We start from the raw sequence: 20,476 nt of genomic DNA on the forward strand, positions 1-20,476 counted from the left end.
AATGAGAACAACAAAGTATTTCTACACCTGCGCCCTTCATCCTTTTCTCTCCAAGAACTAAGGAAGATACACTTCGCTTCCTATTTGAGAAGTCTCTCTCTCACCTCTTGCATCCATGAACATGCTGGTAGTACCACACACAGGACATTAGGGTGGTTTCTAGCATTTACTGGTAAGGTGCTTCCTTTTGTAAGATGCAACATGAAAAAATGGCAGGTGATCCCTACATAATGCCAGAGAAAGCTTTGGGCAAAAGCAAAGACTTAATTAACACAAATCTTAAAATTAAGGCTTTAAAAAACTATGCCAATTTTAGCACCACAATGTTTTGAACTGCTATGAACTTCAAACCAGGCTATTGAAAAAAGAGAGAGAAAAAAAGGCTCCCAGCAGCTGTGTCAAATGATGACTGATTAAGAATGGGTTAGTAGATCATCTGATGTTTTCTACTTAATGAAGCATCTTACTGGTGTTGACAGTTCCTACTGAGTGAAAATGACATAATATAATTTTACCAGCAGGATGGTGTTTAGTTAAGTTATGCTGTAGGAATGCACAAAATGGTAAAAGAAACAGATGGTGAGGAGGCAGGGTTTACCCTCGTCAAGTGAAAGGAGCTAGCCTTCTTCTAAAGTGGCTCCTTCCCAAATGCCAAAAAGACCAACCAGCTAAATTGACCAACAGCCCTTCCTCGCTGTGTTCCTTCTCTTCTTGAGGTGAGACAAAGTGTGACTACATCAGTAAACTGTTGAAAGCAATATGAAAGCAACCTGCAGATGGAATGTATGTATATTCAGTAACATTGTCTGCAAGGGACTCTTGGCACAGCTCAGTCTGTGTAGACCTTGAAGCAAGAAATTAAAAAGTCATCAGCAGTCATCAGCCCCTGTATCCCAGTTCACCTGTGCTGCCTGGATTCCTGGTAGTGCAATTTGCACTGCACCAGCTCTCCTATCCCAACAACTACTGAAGGCCAACGCCTGCTTTACAGCACAACAGGAAATAATACCCCCAACAGGTGCAAAAACAATTCCTACAGAATCAGGTGCATATTCCTTAAAATAAGGTGGCAATATTCCAAAGCAATTATGACAAGTCAGCTAAAGCTTCCATCTTCTCTAAATATCAGGAGACAAATTGCTCTGCAGGTAAATCAGGAGTGCATGAGAGCTATGCTGGATGTGTAGTGAAGCACATTGCACTGCAACTATTTTCTTCCTACGAATGCTGGAAAGCAAAAGAGAAGTTTGGATATTTCTGAATTTTCTTAAAACACATTGTCAGACTATTTGTAGAGGTTCTCTGTGTTAACAGTATGAAAAAAAAAAAAAAGCTCAAATATAATGTTTTTTTCCCCCACTGGTATTTCAAGTGTAAGAATAAAGAAAACAAAAAGCACCCTTAATGTACAGCAAGTAAAACCTAGCTTTTCCTAAAACACAAATGGTGAAAGTTTTTTTTTCTGAAAAAAAACCAACACAATCTTGATTATGGACATACACAGACCTAGCATCCCATGATTCTATGATTCTCTAGTGCTTGAACTGAACAGCCTGTCAAAGTACAGCTCTTGCACTGAATTTTATCACAGGACATATGCAAAGTGACACAGCATGCTAAAAAATGCTGCAGGCATTGTAATTTGTTTTCTTAGAAAAGTTCAGCTCCAATGAAGCATGCGTTTTTCAGTGAGGTCATGCCTTTCACGTAATTTTCAGTGGGGATGACTGAAGTACAAAAGAAGGTCAAGTGATTTGCCCAAGGTTAGCTAGTGAGTCACCGGCTCTCACAGGATCAGGAGTCAGGAAGCTCCTGGCTCAACATTCCTTGGTGTAATCACCAGCCCATACTTCTGCACGAACCTCTCACTCTCTCCTTCACTAAAAAAGGATTGCTTGCGGTAAGTCTGTTAAAATAAAACCATTTCCTTCTGCATGTACTGTTTTTCTAACTTGTGTGAGTACTTGGCTCCTCATTAAGAACTGCATACTGGTATCACTCAGAAATCCTCTTGAAGTCATGGGAATTTTGCATTAAAAATTATGGACCTAAGCAATAATGATTTGTAAAGTTGTTTTTTTGTATAACAGAAGTGTTTTGAATTATACAAGCTTACAAAAAACACACACAGAAGTTTAATCTGGCTATTCCTTTCTTCATAGTTGAACTTTCCTTCCAATTTTCTTTTCTTTGACTGCTATCCATCACTTATGAAAGAAAATAAGTCACTCTTTTTTTTACATCTCCTGCCCAGAGGCAGTTTTTAATATTTCTGGCCTAAAAGAGTTCTTTAGACTGAATGAAACAATAGTCTGAAGTGCAGCTTCTTTTCAGGAGCAGACATAAAAAAAAAAAAAGCCACAATCAGACATTCATACACCCATCCTGTAGACTTTACACAAAACAAACTTCTGCTGAAATGGCTTGTTGTAACAGACTTCTGTGGGAGATCAGAGATACATCACCCCCATCAGACAGACAATCTGCAGGCAAGATTCTGTCCAAGCAATGTGGACTAGGCAATCAGAAACCACTATGTCCACATAGACTCAACTAATCATTAAAAAGATGTGGTCTTGGAGGTCAACACTACATCTGCTATCCTAATTAATGGGGCATGTAGAAGATAAATATTAATTTTAATGAAAATTGGGACATGGTGACACCCATTCGACATCTGTCCAACTCAGATTAACTCACAAAGAATGTAATTCATGGCAGCTGATGGTAAATGAAGGAAGTCTGGGAGAGTATAGTGCAAGACTGCAAAAAAGTGCATTGCCTGCTGTTTACTGGGTAGTTCTGCCTTCCTCTCTCTACTTGAAGTACCTTCCACACAAGAACTACATAATCAGTAGTATTTACCTGCCATGAAGAAAATAATCCTTATTTTCCCCTGCAATCTGGGAGACTGGGGGTTCAGACACACACAGCTGAAATAGACTTCTTTTAAAATCATAGAATCATTCAGATTGGAAAAGACCCTTAAGATCACTGAGTTCAACTGTAAACCTAAGATTCCCAAGTCCACTGCCAAAAGTGTTCTGAAATATCAGGCAAAACCCAGTTTCGTTCTTTATGAGGTTACATGTATGCAAAGACCAGCACAACTCCAGAAAACCTCTGAAAACTCAGGCAATGTTAGTGATGTGTCCGAGTAACTTCCTGAAGTCTCTGGTTGAGAACTTGGCTCTCCATCTCCTCAGCTCTGTCAGAATCACTCCACAGACACTGAGAACACAAAGATCCCCAATCTACCCACGCTAAAAAGTACATGGTAGATAAAGAAAAGTTAAGCATATTGAGAACCTGAGGATTCAGTTTTTCTACATCATATCAATTTCCCCCTTGCATCTCTCCACTTTTCATACAAAGTGTCTCACCTTCACTAAAAAAGGTTTGCTTTAAGCATCATGTGTTGAACATTCATAAATTACATATAACGTTATAACTTATCAAAATATTGTTCGGCAAGCCAAGAATTTTACTCAAAATTTTAACTAGCAACCTGCTGTAAAGCTAATTTTTGTGCTGTGAAGCACCAGTTCGATTTTCTGCCTCACTCTTCACCTCTTGTGAAGGCTTAGTTTTGACCATCCATCTTTCCTCTTAACTAAAGGGGATATGTTCATGAGGGTTCAATTCAAAAGCTTTTGCAAGCAGAAGCTTAGGCAGAGCCTTGAAGAAGCTTCAAAGAGAAGGAATCAAGCAATTTTCCTGATTTATGTCATCAGAGAAGACTAGGATGAGTATACTCTCTCTTTTTTGTTGTTTTAAGAAAGCAAATCTGCCTAATTATGATTACCTGGTTACTTGCCTAAAGTTCACCTGTCATTAAGGAAACATAATACGAAAGTCAGACAACATTCACCATTTTTAACGTGCCTATATGAATCTGTGCCCTTAGCAATGTATCCCCCTTGAAATGAAAGGCTACAAAAGATTTGTACCTGTCAAGTCTGAAGGTTGTCTTTATCTGCTTTATCTTGACAGCCTTGAAATCAAAGGCCTACATGTTCAGCAGTGGAAAAGATGACTGCATTATCTACTTTGAGCGTATACAAAATGAGCACATGGTAAAATATGGAATGAGATTATTTTTTCACTCTTCTGTGTAAATCTAAAGCAGGACAATAATTTAAATGTCATACACATTGTCCTTGGTTTCAGTTTATTCTGAAGAAGGGTCAGAATCATACAGTTTGCTATAAAGGCTACATAGCTTAGACATAGTAGACAGGGTCCTCTTTCTACAGAGGCCTACAACTCAAATATAGGCTCAGGCTCTGAAGAAATACTTTCAATCTACTTAGAATTCAGCAGTGGTATTTTGATGTATTTCAGTGAACTGAGTAGGGAATCCAGGAATGATACCTCACTTCTAAAATGGCTTCTTTATATAAAATTATGCTAATACTTTGCTAGCAGCACTTGTGATATTTTTGTCCTCAGTGATGGCAGATGCCAGAGAATGATGGGTTGCTGAAAAAGATTTGGTGTTCATTATGTTATTTTCTAGTGTTAGTTTCTGTACTTTCCCTTGATTTTAGGTGTTATACAGTATAGCTGTGGAAGAAGCTGTGATAACTTCACATAACCATAGAAAATGAGCCTGAAAGAAGACCTTGAAAAGGTATCTTGTGCATTCCTCTGCCCTAGGGTAGGAGTAGCATCTCCCAAGCCACAGCTGTTTTAGCCAGCAGATCCTGTGAACCTCAAGTAATGGAGATTTCACAGCCTCCCCAAGCAATTCATTTTTGCCCTTCACTGTCCTTCTGGTTAGATGATTTTGGCTAATGCTTAAAGTAAATCTCCCTTGCTGCAATTTAAGGCCATTACCCCTTGCTGTCCCAGGTGGACACGGAGGAAGATTTATTACGTAAATTTTCGCAACATTTTAAAAAATATATTTGAAGACTGCTTTTATGCCCTTCTCAAAAGTCACATGGAAAAGATAAAAGAGAACTAATGAAGGAGAGGTTTAATTAGTTCCATGTAGCAATTTTAAAGTTACATTTTAAAAATAAAAAACTTGGAAAGAACATCAGTAAACCATATTACTCAGGAGGATAGAAGGAGTAATAGCATACCACTGTGGTTGCAAATAGGAACTTTGCAAAAGGTCAAATGAACATTACCACTAAGCAAAAATGCAGTGCTTTCCTTGCATCTCCTCTTAAAAAATAGTTAAAAAAAAAAAAAAAGTTCTTCAAGATTGATAGAAAGAATAAAGACATATACAATTTAAGTTATTAGATCCATGTAACTCTCAGTGAACTAACCCGGAGTTTTGCCTGCTTTAAAGACTACAGGCAGAATGTATTTGTATTTAAGGACACAAAAGACAAGTTAAATCCTTGGCTTTCCTTGAGTTCCTTTGTGATTCTGGGTTGTCTATTGATCAAACGAGCAGTAGCTTCACTTATTTTCTCTTGAACTCTTCTCATTTTGTTTTTGTAGACGAGAAACCCTTTAGGGCAGTAGGTTGTCTGCACCTAAGCATGTGGGCCTCCAGCATAGAAGCCGAAGTCAACAGAAACTTCTGACAGCAACTGCATCACAAAATGCAACACCAGGCTACTAAACAAGGAATTTGTCATGCACTGGATATACCCCATCGCAGGAGATGTTAAATGTAACTTCCAATTGATTGTGTCTGTTGGTGATGTTGGGTCATTTTTATCTTCACGGGATGCACAGGTTGGCTTATAATTCAACACTATAAAAGCAACAAAATCTCCAACCCAATCTAGTGTTGTTGGTTTTTTGTTTTTTTTTTTCTGATGGTTATTTTAATAAGGGGTATACAGAGAAAAGAAATGCTGGTGCTGACCTATGAAAAACATTAAAAGAATGTTGAGATTGTGAGCAATCATAGGTTTTTTAATCCTTTTCTCCAGATGCCTCTGTGAAGAAGGGAAGTGCATGGACTAAGAAAACTTTTTTTTTTTTTTTTTTTTTTCAGACAATTGGCTGATGATAACAAAGATTTGCAGAATAGCTACATACTATATTTAAGCTAGCTCAGCCACCCCTGCAAAGCTATGGAGGTATAGCCAAAAGAGTTGCTTCAAGTCAAAAAAGACATCCATATGCCACAAGACGAAGATGACCTGATGATTTCAGGCAAGCCTTCAGAAGACTATTTTTATGATAGCAAAGCTACTGATGTCCAAACTGATTGCAGCACGTCCCTTGCTATAAAATAGCCATATATGGATCTACCATTAGTGGCTGGACATCTTGACAGGCTCAGGTTTAAAAATAACATTTATGCTACTACAACTGCGTCCCTTTAATCTGAGGAGTATTATCCTCATTTTCTGCATTTGACATTAGAGACAAATTATTCCTGTTTTTCCTACATACAAGTAGGACAACATTCAAGTCCTACCTTGTCAATCTTTATATACAGATCTCCATCTCTTCTTGCAGCTAATCAGTGATACTAGGAATTTGGCTGCACCTGTTTTCTTTGCTTGTTTACAGCTCTATAGAGATTTTGTCTGTTATGGTATGCTATTCATACTCTTCCCCTCATAAACCATTGGTCAAAATCCATCTGTTTTATCTGAAACAAATAAAATTAACATCTAACACATAATGTAGTAGAAACCTTGGCAACAGAGGCAGCAGGCTTCATTCTGCCGCAGGCTGCTTTTTGGCTTCCTATGCACGTATCCAGCCTGAGCCCTTGGGCTGTGTTTTGTCCTGTTTGGTTGAGCTGCAATTCCATCTTGGTTGCCTTCCAGAGAAAGAATATGATCCTAAAAAATGCCCTTGGTTCTTTCAGAGAGGAAACAAGAGCAGTCAGATACCCTTGAAGTCAAAGTGAGGACACACCACTATTCTCCAGATCAAGTCCATATTAACGACCCTGCGTCTGCTACACATGCACATGAAGCAGGTTTATTAAAAAAACTGCAGACAATGACTCTCATTCACTTAGCAGCTCACCTTGCACTTCCTACTGACAGAAAGGAGCATCTTAGGCTTAGAACCTGTAGCATCCCCTCTGCTATGGAGGGCATCTCCTAGGTTGTCAGATGAATTCCTCCAAATAACTAAGTTGCTACAAATGTAAAGACCTACACCCTACCAAGAGGACAGGGGGAACTTTAAGACTTCTGAGTGGTAGACAGAAATCTTGTCTCCAAATAAAATAAAGCAAGGTTCTCCCCAAAGTACCTAACTAGAGGGTATCCATGCCACATTTTTATTTTTCATCTTTTTTTTGACCTTTAATTTAATGTAAGTACTCAAGCAATTTTAGCTGTTTTCTTCTCAACTTCTCCCACTTTAGGCCACACATACAAAGATCATTTTGAGAGTTGACATTCCTCCTTTCTTAAAATTTTATGGTGAAGAGAAAAAAAGAGAGATGTTATTTTAAACAACCTCAAACTAGAGGTTCTTTGCCCATTGCAGTACTTATTTACTAGTTTCAATTAATACTTTTTTTTTACATTGAAAATTATAGCTCTTACAGATTCCTGTAAATGGCTAGGTATGAAAATGGCTCTTTTTCAAAAATGTGCTTCTTGGTCCCTAAAAATAATTCACTTGTATTTACATTTTCTTTGTGTGGAATTCATAGTAATAATATATGTATTTACTGTTCATCCCTATCTTTACTGATCTATGTTCTTTCATTCTTAACTATCTAAACACACACTTATTGCTGATAAAATGGTAGCTGACAATCATTATTAACCTCTTCAGACACCAGATATGTAAACATTGGCATCACGAGAAGGTCCCTCACCCAACCTCTCCAATGCCCACTAACCTTCAGCAGTAAGCATCACTTCTGGATGCAAAAAGATAAAAGCAGTCTCTCTCAGAGACTCGCCTTTGACTGACAGGCTAAGTTTGTCAATCTATCTACTTGTCCCAGTTCTAGACCAGGTTAGTGATGGGTCACTAACTTTACAGCATCCAACCTGGATGTCATTTAACTCATCTGATGCGAAGTTGTATTTGACATATTGCCGTATGTATCTCCACAGGCTCTGAAATAGTGAGTTCAGAGAGCTTTTTCTTGTGTAATTACATTCTTGTTTATTAAAATTTCTGGTTTGGGGACTAATTTTCCCACAACACTTTATTTTTTCTTGCAACGTGATCCCTCTCCAGCCACTACTGATTTTGTTTCTTTGTGGCACCCTAACAGCAGTAGGGTTAGGTTCACTAATCGTTGAAGGGTCAGGCCACTAACATACCAACTCCTTTTTCCTTCTTGGTGACCTCTGGTTGCTGAGCCAGGTATATATGAGGCACACAACTCCTGGGCTCTACCTGCTAGCTCCTTGAAAACTGAACCACTGCAATGATACTCCCAAAGCAAACTTTACTTTGGTTTGGCATGAGGTACAAGGCAATTCAGAAATTGGCTCTCTCTGAAAGTTCTCCTTTCCTTGTTATTGCCTTCCAAGAATGTTAAGAAAAAAAAAAAAGTTCTCCACTTTTAAATTGCTGTTCACTCATCAAAATGAATAGTCCTCATATTGAACATATTTCCAGAGCACACAGCTCACAAAACATTAGTAAATTAAAAATAATCAAGATGGAAGCAGTCTCTCTCAAGGAATGTATAATGACAGACATAATGTCCCAGAATATGAACCTTCTTCTATCATTAATTTGATCTCAAATCCTTCTGAAGGGTGTATGTAAGGCTCCTTACATTAACTTGCTGCCCACTGAAGTGGAAACTGAAACAAAGTTAAACATTTTTTTCACCAAGTTTTTATCACCTAAATACTACTTCACTTACTTCAAGCTTCACATAGTACCATACTTTACCACAAAGGTGAAATATCCATAAACTCAGAAAAATATCAGAATTCTGTTTTTTCCATAAAAGCCTTCTCTGTAGGTAATGTATCGTCCCAAGAATCAGTTTCATAACAGCAGAGCATAGAAGTACTTCAAAAAGGTGAGTTATTTTCCACTGTATATGCACTAGATGCATGTGAATTACAGTAGATGGGCCAAATGCTCTCTCAGAAGGGACACATATTGACATCTGTGGACAGTAGCAGCAGCCTTTAAATTTTCACTTCAACTACTGCTTAGAAACGACACTGTCAGAAAGGAAACACCTACTGTGTGCCTTCACTTGCCTTCTGATCCCTTATTAGTTAACCCTGAAGTGCATATGTATACAGCCTTAATCCCCAAGTGAGTATGTGGACCAGGGGAAATCTGGAATTAATTGCAAAGTATTTTGGTTACTAATGCAGCTGTTACAAGTGTTTGATTTGGCAAGTGAACAGAAAAGGCACTGCATACCAATTTCGTGAGCCACTGTAAAAGCTGCATGGAGGCCATCATCTTCAATCACTGCACAGCTGCGCTCGGGAGAGCATATGGTCCCAACGTCTGCCATTCCCAGAGTATCACATGAATGATGCCCACATAAATCCTGCCCAGGAAGGAAAAACAAAACAAAACAAAACATAAATCAAAATGAAAACAAAATTTTACACCTATAGGTAACAACAGGTTAAAAATCATCAGCCCACTGCAAACCACTGAACCTGGATAGAAACATCAGCATTAGTTTTCATCTAAAGATGTCAACGCAATAAAATTACTGGGAATATTTTAATTGAGTTTAAGTGGATCTGCACACATTCTGTAATTAATTAGTTATTAAAACTTTATTTCTGCCATGCATACAGAAGTGCAAACTTGCACTGAGTTAGGTACTCAACGTACATGTTGTAGAAGCATTTCTTCAATGACAATTGAAGCAGAAGAAGTATCTCTCTACAGAAGGAGAACCGAGGCACAGAAAGAAAGCTTCAGATTCCTGATCAGTCTTTGAACAAGAGATCCCCTTTTTTAATAAAAGGCAAGTCTTATACTGAAGAGGGGAAATTTAGATTAAATGTTATGAGAAAATTCCTCACAATGAGGGTAGCGAGACACAGGCAGAGGTTGCCCAGCGAAGCTGTGGAAGCCCTATCCCTGAAGTGTTCAAAGGCAAGTTGGATTGGGCTCTGAGCAACCTGATCTACTGGGAGGTGTACCTGCCCAAGCAGGAGGGTTTGGAGGATCTTTAAGGTTGCTTCAAGCCCAAACCATTCTATGCTTCTATTATATGACTTTCATGTCACACCTGTTGAGTAATACAATATTTAATATTACCCAATATACCACTCATTTAAGCTCAGAAATTGCTTAAAGAGTCATATGACAGAGCATAAAAACCCTAGTCTTAGTAGTGCAACAGCCTGATCACATGCTTCCTACTTATGGATATGGAGTGTCTCCAAAACACATGCAGATAGCATTAAATTTTCTTTTTTGATTCCAGGATTATAATTATACTGATAATGATGAAGGTAGCTTTAGTTGGACATGGTATTTTAACCATAAGCAATAACTTCTCAGTGCTTCTACCAAAGCAGAGGGAAGGTTACTAATTTGAATGTGCTACATATGCTTGTTTGGTTGAGAAGGAGAATTAGGCACCATGCCATTTGGAACACTCCTAGACATTTCATTGTGGTTGAATGAAAATATAATTTTCAAGGCATGACAGTATTATCGAATGTTACTATCAAAATGATCAAAGAGGACCTTTTCCCCCTTCATTTTTAAGACTCTCTTCTTCCCTTGAGATCTCCTTTTATAAAGACTCCCTTTCATGAAGTCTTTCAGAATTTATCTGAGTAACAGATATCCTGTATGAGGCTCCAGGTCAACAGTGTTCACCGATTATGATAGTTTCAAATTTAGGCAATCTGGACAATGCACAGGATTCAAAACGCAGTGAAGTCAAAGAAAAACACAGAGTTCACAGATACTGTGACAGAGAAACTCTTAAAAAAAAAAAGGTTGTTTTTTTTTTTTTTCCCCGTGATGAAAAAAAGGATATTTTCAAGCTAAAATTACATAGCAATATAACATATATGGAGCAAGAATTTCAGGATCAGATCTTCTGGCTTCCAGAAGCCTGGGAACGCTTTTCAGTAAGTGCACTCTTGGTGCTATTTAATGTCAAGATTTCAATGTCACAGTCCCAATGAACAAAACAGTCTCACAAGAAGAGAAGAAATAAAGCTCAGGAGTGCTTCTATTCCCAGATTTTTACAGATACAATCCATGGTTTAAGAACATCCATTCTGTAGCAGTCCGGTTAACATGCAGAGAACGTTCCCTCTAACCCCACTGGCTCCCAAACTTGCCATCCAATTAACTCCCCAGACTTTGCTTCTGGCTCTGTATGGAAAGGTATAGGGTAAGGATGCCCACTTTCAAATACTTTGAATGAAAAGCACTTTTTTCCAGTTTTATTTAGGAAATTAAAGTTCATATTACATTCAGCATTTCTGGACCAATGTTGGAAGAGGCTATAAGCGAGGTCATGTTACTACAAAATCTATCAACCCAGGCATATTCAAAAAGGAAGCCACAATGCTTAAACTCCTATTACTTTTGCTTAGTTTCATATCCATTTAGCCCTTTATGTAGCACTTCTGGATCTGGCCCTTTCAGTCTACGGGTACATTTTACATAGAGTAAAGTCTATGTAACTGCAAGTGATTTACCTACAGCAGCATGAGTAACAAAACTCAGAAAAATTTTATGTGCATAGTACCAATATAAATACCTTTTCAGGGTGATAGAATTGGTCTAAATAAATGAGTGTAAGCGGTACAGGAAGTAAGATACTAGTGCAATTTGAACTGAATCCACACCAACAGTTGAACTGAAATCCTTACACAAGTAGTAAAAAGCATGTAAGACAGAAAGCAGCTTACTGGAAGAGGTCTAAATTACTCTCAGGCTGATAGTGCCAAGAACCATATAAAACACATTAATTCAGGCCCTGCCTTTGCATGCACATTTTGTGTCGTTTAGTCTTTCTTGAATCTGGGTGTCATTATTACATAGATACTTACATCAGCACTACTCCCAGTATGGGCACAATTATATCAGCACACAGATGTGTCATGCCAGTGCATGATTTATTTCCACTGACAAACAAGAAGCAACTATGTCAGGGATACAGCTATGAAGCCATACCAGAAGAAGAAAATCAACCTCACAACGGTTCTCTAGATTTGATGACACAAGAAGTATAATTACAAAAAGGCATTAAACATTCAAGGCAGTGCTCATCTGCATCAACAATTGTATAGACAAAACAAAGCAGGCTTTATGCTTTCTTTATGAAACACCTTAACTTCAGGTGTAATAAAATTAATTTATTGAGGGGCTCTATTAGTTAAGGGTCATTCCTAGAAAATCACAAAATGGTTTGGGTTGGAAAGGATCTTAAAGTTTATCTAGTTACAATCCACAGTAGAAGATAAGTGATTCTGGAAATTACTTATCTGTAAAGTTACCTAGCTCCTCCAACACCCCATGGACAGCTGGAAAACAGCTGTCCTCAGATGGTGTGGGACCAACAATACCTGTAAAGAAGAGTGAAGAGTGCCTACAATGTGCTCAGAAAGCAGTGGACAGTGATACACTAAGAGCCTGTCCTCTTCAGCCAATGCTGTGACCATACCTGTGCTGCCTATCCCGCAGTCCAAGCAAAGTCTGCAGCCACCTATGGAACCCCAGCTGGGCAGTGGTGGAGGAGGCTTGTGAAGGATGCTGGAAACAGGGACAGGAAATATTTCCCAACATCAACTTCTTTGTATGAATCTTTTATTGGGGAGAGGCATCAAGGGGTTGCCCATCTGCTGGTAGCGCAGGGCAAGCATTGGCTACATGTTAGGCTGAGAGCATGTGCAAAGCCTCCTGGTTTTCCTTGGAGGCTTCAGTCCTCAGTGACTGCATGAGGATACACTTTGTATGCCAGCGCTGACATTGTCAATAATCACCTAGGCAGATTAAAGAAGATTCAGCTCCATTATGTTCTCAACTCCTAGTCTCATTTATTTGTTATTTCTCTTGCCTCTGCATGGTTTGAACTTTTATATATTTCTTCTCACAGTATCACTTACTATATATGTAACTGAAGCCAGTCAAGATGCATCTCTGAGACAAACAGTCTGAAAAAGTTGCTATCAGGTCAACTCATCATTCCCTAGCTATGTGGTCCTTCTCAACAGGATGATTTCAAATGCTATTGAAAAACATGCCTGTTTATACTTCCACTGATTTAAATCTTTATGGCAAAATTTATTTTTACTTAAACCTCCTGTAGGTATACTGGCCATGGATTGTTACCAGCATCAGTAGCTATATTTTTAGTTTTCCTTGGCAGTCTTGGAACGCAGTCTGAGACTTCTGTGAAGTAAAGGTTTCTGTGAGTACATGAAAAGCTTTTATTTCCCTTGAAAATAATTTTTTTGGTGTTAAGCAGGTCCTGATGAAATGATGCAGTCTAAGAAATCCGTGTGGATCTCCTCAACTTTTCATACTCCAGCTAAAGCATTAAGAAAGGGGGGACTCTACAGTTTTCAATTATTATTTCACCCTGGGGTGTGAGTTCTATTAAAAAAGTTAGTTGCTTACTCAGATCTGTATACACATTTGCTTGTCTACAGATAGTGGCAGAAGTTTCAAAGAATAAGTGTTTCTTGGCATTTCTAAAGAAAAAATGCAGAGTCTGGCCCTTGATCTGCATTACAGTAGTTTCAAAAGAGAAGAACGACTAGAAAATGCATTTGCTGCACAGGAGGCAATAGATGTAAAGACTTAAGCTTTGGCAAAGGAGTAACTTAGGAAAACTGAGCTGTACACCATAAGACTAGTAGTTAATTAGACAGCTTATTAAAGGCCAAGTTTTCTTGGCATTCCTACGTACATCAAGAGCAGCTGGCTGTTTGCCATGTATACGTGGCATTGTTGTGAACAAAGATATCTGTCGTAGCTCCCTGCTGGAGCAGTTAATTTATTTTACCTGAAATTCTTTGATTTGTGCTGTAGGTTTAAAAACAAGAATAAACTGTTCAGTGATATTAGGCCATAGCCTATGGACTGCATCCAAACCAGAATTTAAGCACCAATGCAGACAGTTAGGTGGAATGTGAGGAGAGAACACGTCTCACATGCCCTCTGGTCTTTGAGTTATCTAACCTTCACAGGGCTTATGAGCCCCAAAGTGCCACAGTTTTACAGTCCTGACCAGCTTAGCATTTAGCTTATATTAAAATTTAATTGGGGTTGAGATGCTTAATGTTTCTCCACCCTTGTTTCCCAAGGGAAGGCTATAGATGTTCTCAGATCAGGTGCATGAACCAACAGGATTAGGTTTTCCATTGGGAATAGCTGCATATCACTTTAAAAGCACAGCTTGCTCTTCTGGTTTCTTTGCAATGTTGCAGTAGGTAAAGCCTTCACCCAAGATGCAGGTGATCCAGCTTCACATTCCTTTGAGGGATGACGATACTTAGAAACATGTTTCTTAGGAGATCACCCTATGGTCTAGGGTCTACACCAGTCTATGGTCTGCAGTGAAGGTCTGCACATGTCTATGTGCTCAGGGAGCTGGGGCTCCTCCTGTTGCAGAACATGTGCTGAAGGTTTCCCTAGCCTAGGCTGCAGTTAGCACTTGCCGTGCTTGGTGAAGGGACTTAATTTCTGGTCCCTATTCCTCAGCTTGCTTCTGTATTTTACACCAAACAGTCCTTTGGTAAATTACAGAAACAGTCTTCTCTCCATGCTTTAGGAACACAGGCTGCCTTGCTGTAAGCCATGCACTCCAGTCAGTGGCTTCAGGTCACAATTCCTCTCTCATTCTCACCATATGAATCTTGAATTACTTGCTAAACAGTGACAGCTTTGGTCAGAGGGGTGGAAAGTTTCCTTAACACCTGGAGCAGCTTACAACCTACTGGTTAAGAACCTCTCCTGGGAGGTGGGTGATACAGACCTAAAACCCCTTAAGCAGAGGAAGAAATTATATATGACTTTCCGAATTCCTGCAGTTGTGTTCTCACCACAGGCCTGTAAAGGGAGGGACTCCCTGTAAAGGGAGGTCAGGCAATATTCGGGACCCACACATCCACGCTCCCATACCCTGCTCTGCAAAGTGGACAAAATTTATTAATGTTACAGCAATGCAGAATGTCACGTGTGCAGGAAAATACAGTTTGACCAAAAAGAAAGTATTAAGGGTATCATCCAAGGAACACATTATGTCTGGAAGTCAAAAGGAGCACAAGTACTAAGACCACAAAAGGTATTGAAAATAAGGGCTAAAGGGTGAACAAAGTTTCTAGGAAATTGTCTCTTTTAGCCCTCAACCAATACTATAACACTTAAAAAAAGAGAATTTGGAAGCCAAAATGGTGGAATGCTGCCCGGGAGGAAGCCTGCTGTGAAATGTCCTCTTCCTGAGACACTAGCGTATCTTGCTTATGGGGATGTCCAGGTTATGGCACCAGGGAGAAGACCTGACTATTACTGTGAGGTGAGGAAGGACTCCTGTCAGATGGACTGGGATATTGCCTTGTCCTCCCATGGCCATGTTTTGAGAGAAAAGGCTGAGGTTCAGTTGTTCTGAGGAAACAGTGATAGCGATACCTGCCATGCCTACCAAAACAAAAATCACACCTTTTCCTCCAGTAGTTTCACTTAAAAATTGAGGTCGTCTTCATTTCAGGTTATTATGATAAATACAGGCCTGAGTTTTGGGCATTTTAATCCTAGATAGGAGACCCTGTATTCTACGTAAGGTGAAATTCAAGAAAACTCAATATATGGGTGATGTCCCGTTGGGCTAAGTTTAGCACATGCATGCTACTTGCTGGCCTCAGAAACTATTTCACCATCAGACTGGATATTTAGGCATGTTTTTACTCTACCCTTGTATGGAATGGGGACCTTAGGCTCTCCTCATCCAAGGACATTCTGCAATGAAGTATTAGAAACAGGGGCGCATTGGGTTAAGCTTTTATGCGCTAAATGTACATATTACCAGAACTTTTCTTCCTAAAGCACATAAAGAAAATGTAGCACCATTATGCAAATGATGGATTATTTTAAAATATTGACAAAATGCACACAAAGCTTTTGGTTCCCACATGGGTAGAAGAGCAAACAGTTTCAGTTATACGTTATTTAACTTGCCTAACCCCTAGTTCCTCTGTGGGGAAACCATACAGTCTCTGTAGATTAGATCATGCTACCTTCCCTGCACAAATAACACCCTACTTGCAACAAAATTGGTGAAAATGCTATGAAACTGGTAGACACATTGCACTGTAATTTCTTCAGAGGAATAATAATAAACAGTAGTGAAATATATTCTGTTGACCACTATAGGATATAGATATGCAGGTAATATAGGATAATAATTGTGGGAACATGATAATATTTATTTAAAAAAACAACAAACAAACTAGAGTCAAAGAAAGCATGTGCTCCATGTAATGAAATTATTATCTATACAGCCATCTATACATCTCAAGCTTCCTAAATTTCATCAGAACTGTCAGATTGACAGTTAAACTAAATCACACACAAAACATACATGTTACTGTGTGGAAAAAGGCAGGACAGTGGCCTTTGGCTCTAGTAATACCTTTTTGTTAGAGGCAGGCATGATGATATTATCACAGATGATGCTAACAAACACTTTGGAAAGTATTTTTTCTTCCTCTCATTGCCTGTAACTACTGTGAGAAATATCTATTTTACTTTTCACATAATTCAGAATTGAGGGGAAAGGAAAGGAAGAGAACTGGATGTTGTCCAAATGCATTCAATAGTTCACTTGAAATTTAACTAAGGGTCACTTATGAAACAGACTGGATGAATACTAGAGGATAATTGCTGAGCAGGCTGGACCTCATAAAAGAATAGTCTGAATTCCAGTGCAGTTTGCAAGTCTTGTCTACTGTGTTTTTCTACCGTGACAATTAATCTGGGAAGTATTATGTTGCACCTATAAAAACCTGAAGACGGAAGATAGCCTGTTTCCAGCTCCCAGGAACTGTTCACAATAACAAGGCCTTAAACAGACTAAACTTTACATTTTTTGTTCACTGACACCGAGAACAAAGTGAGCTAATCTCTAGGGGGAGAGAGCTTTACAAGTGCTTCCTTATTCCTGCCACAGAGACACATCTCTACTGCCCCATGGGGCAGAGGACTCACCTGGCCACCAGATGATCAAATCCTCGCATCACCATATTCCATGGAGGATGCTTGGAGGATGTATGCAGTCCAAAAATTCACAGTCAAGGACTCAACCACGACATAGTCGAACAGCAGGGAACCCATGTAATCTCCAGGGTCGTTAAGGCCAAATTGCCTCAATGAGAGCTCTCACAGGACTTCTTAGAAAATTAACACCTTTTGGTTCTGACAAGTCAGACCTCTGTCAGGCTTGATACTGGCAACGATGGGTCGAAATGACAGATTGAGATAGCTCGGAAAAGACATTTATCCTGATTAGATTTCGGGAATTTAAAGCTATCACTGTGGAACCCAACTCAGCTTCTGCAACATTTAGTGACAGGTAATGTCTGTGCTCATTGAAGGTGTTTACAACTCCTGCACAGGTGACATTATGCTTTGTAGCACGATTTCTTAAAAGCCCTTACAGATTATGATCAAAAGCACGTGGATATTTTAATCCAGAATCAGCAAATCTCCCTCTAAAAATCTTTTTGCATGGGAATTACTTCCTAGTATGAATGATGATGATGATACTTTGAATTGCCATGACTCGTTTCATAACAAGGAGGAACTGCCAACACACTCTTAGACTATCAATAGTTTCTAATTTATCTCTAAACAAGTTATGACACCAGAAGAGGAGGAAGTGACAGTGTTTGAATTCTGACTGGATTCTTCCTTCATGAGGAACTTGAGTAAAACTACTGTCTTTTCAGAGAGCCTCTTTTGGTGTCAAAAATAACATCCAAATGAATGCCACTCCAGAATGAAGACAATAATTGTTTTAGAGACCTGTATGGCAACAGGCATATATAATTTAGATTTTAACTACACATAAACAGTTACATACAGCTGAGTGTATGTGGCTGACAAATTATTTGCAAATATTGTCCTGTTGATGCAGGGACACAAAGTTCAAGGTGGCCTCAGTTAATAAACAAAGACGGAGAATGTCCCTCACACATTTATCCCATGTCTAAAACCCAAGCCATTTAGAATAAGACATCTGGATGTTCAAAAATTAGCATGACGGTATTCGGAGCCCATCAAAACATGCAGCCACGGCTTGGCGTCTAGTAGCTAAGCAACGTCTTCGTACATTCAAAACATAGTTGTAAAAGTTGGATCCTCCTGCCAACTGCTGCCACTCTCATTGAAAAGCTAAACTGGAAAAAATCTCTCTTTAGTTCAAAGCAGGGCTGTTTTCTCTGGGAGACATCTCTACTGCTTTTTCATCCTTTAACCCTTTTCATGTTTATATTTCAAGAGAAGCAAATAGCTTCATGTTGAGATTTCACGTGCAAGCATATAATAATCATGTGGATGCACACGTAGCTCCCTGCAAAGACCATCATGAACACATTGTAGCAAGAAACTAGTGTTGTTGTTACTGGGTCAAATGCCGAAATTTAATGCCAAACAATGTGTGTGTGCACACAGCAAATCATTAAAGCCGATTAAGTTACACAGAACTGCACTGAGGAGTTAATCCTATAGCTAAACATGTTAAAATGTAAACCAAGAAAACAGAAGCCTGTGCTTTCCTCTGGAAAGCATTTACATGCCTAAGTAACAGTCTAAGCAGTATCTGCATCTTAAGAGTGGAAGGAGACCACAGGAACCGTGACATTTTGTCTAGTTTAGGTACTACTTACATCTGAAAGAAGTAACTCTACACATAGAAGAAGCAGAGCTCAGGAGTCTTTGAAAGTGGATTACTGATTAGCACCACACTCTTATTCTGGCAGGAGGGCATCCATGCAAAGAATTACAGATAAACATCTGTAAAGCAAGTGCACCTTAAATTCACATCCTATCTCAATCCAAATTAACTTCATAATTGATGTTAAGATTCACAGTCTGCTACCCTACGAGTTTCTAAATTGTAATAAATCCCAGGGAAATAAATGGGAACACTGGCAGAGAAAAACACTCTTTAGTGAAAAGTAATGGATTCTGGCCCAGGCTTAGTTAATAAGCCATTAGAAAGGAAGTTTATAGGAAAAAAAGCAAGAGCATTCTGCCCCAGCCTAGGTAGCCTGCTTTCATTTAGATTATAATGATAAAAAAATGAAAGCTTGCAAATTGGCTTTAAACTGCTAAAAAAAGCTCCTGCTGTACAAGTGATGCCTGACTGACACAGAACCTAATGTTTCAACTATTTACAGCTATAAAAGCAAGCCAGGCTCTTTTTTTTTCCCCCCCTTCTGGAGCAACTCCTTCCACAAACTATCCAAAGCATCCTTTTTGGCAGGCTCCTACGATGTAGAAAAGCAGGAGAACTGAAATGAACGGAAAGTCATGCAGTTATTTTTTTCGTACTTGGGGAAGAGAAAAAAAGAAAACACCAAACCCAAACCGCTGAAGGGATACTCTTACAGAAGAACTTCATTGCATAAACTCAGCCACATGTCTACTAGAGCAATGTCCCTTAATGACCTCTGGCAATGCAATTAATTAACAGCCGGGCAGGGAGAAAGTCACAGCTCTGCATGGGTAAGACTGGCCAGATCCAACCCACAGCTGATCAGGACACCCATTTTTCACTTGGGGGAATAAGAAAGAGACTGCATCCCCTTACCAGCAGCCCAACTCACTCAACTTCTCCAGCTCTGTTTACCTGCGGTTTGCATTTGCGTCCTACCCTTGAACCACAAGCACTGGCAGCTTCCAGTGTGGTGGAGCTGTTCTCGCTGGAAATAGCACCCCAGCACATTCGAGGAGGAAGTCGCGTGTACTTTTAAGGTGTTTTCCACCATTTTCACTAGCAGGTTTGTTTGGGGACTAATTTAGGCCAGGCAACGCTATCAGCTCTTTGTCTGGACCACCTTCCCAGGCAGAGAGGAGCTGTGTGTGAAACATCCCTCTGGGGAAGATGGAACAAGATCATCTCTCAAGAAGAGATAAGTCAGGCGACCCCAGACAAGTACCCCAGTCGGGAAAATTACCACCCTTCCACCCTGGCAGGAGTCCCAGCACCGCATTGGCACAAATGACTGTGTACTGTGGTACATCAGTGGGGATGACCTCGCAGGAGAGGGGGCACACACAAATAGGTACACAACTTGTTGTGTTTTCAACCCCTCTTCCACTCCTGGCAGCTGCGTGCTTGGGTGCCAGACCCTGAGATGCAGTGCAACTGGATGGAAAGGCAGAAAGTGTGAGGCGTGAGACATCTGTCAGACAAAGCAGGGAAACGTGGCTAGAGCTGCCAGGGCGGCCTCACGGCAGCCCCATCACCCCATGACACACCATTCGAGGGACACCAAGTCGCCGTCGGTCCAGGTGATGCCTACCTCGCGGGTGAAGAGGATGGCAGCGTCGTAGTGCTCCTCGTGGTCATCGTCGAGGCGGGTGTGCTGATGGTGGCCCCTGCAGC

General features: G+C 39.7%; 1 protein-coding gene across 1 annotated transcript in view; it reads right to left on the bottom strand.

Annotated features, from left to right (window-relative positions):
- ADAMTS5 (ADAM metallopeptidase with thrombospondin type 1 motif, 5) overlaps positions 1 to 20,476 on the bottom strand; it is a 39,966-nt gene that overhangs the window by 16,952 nt on the left and 2,538 nt on the right. Inside the window, exons 2-3 of the mRNA XM_009994989.1 lie at positions 20,394 to 20,469; positions 9,295 to 9,427 (exon numbers count right to left, since the gene is read on the bottom strand). Of these exons, the coding sequence (XP_009993291.1) occupies positions 9,295 to 9,427; positions 20,394 to 20,469 (209 nt within the window). The remainder of the gene's footprint in view (positions 1 to 9,294; positions 9,428 to 20,393; positions 20,470 to 20,476) is intronic.

This window comes from Chaetura pelagica, unplaced genomic scaffold (assembly GCF_000747805.2).
Source record: "Chaetura pelagica isolate M959 unplaced genomic scaffold, ChaPel_1.0 scaffold313, whole genome shotgun sequence".
In the NCBI taxonomy this organism is placed as follows: domain Eukaryota; kingdom Metazoa; phylum Chordata; class Aves; order Apodiformes; family Apodidae; genus Chaetura; species Chaetura pelagica.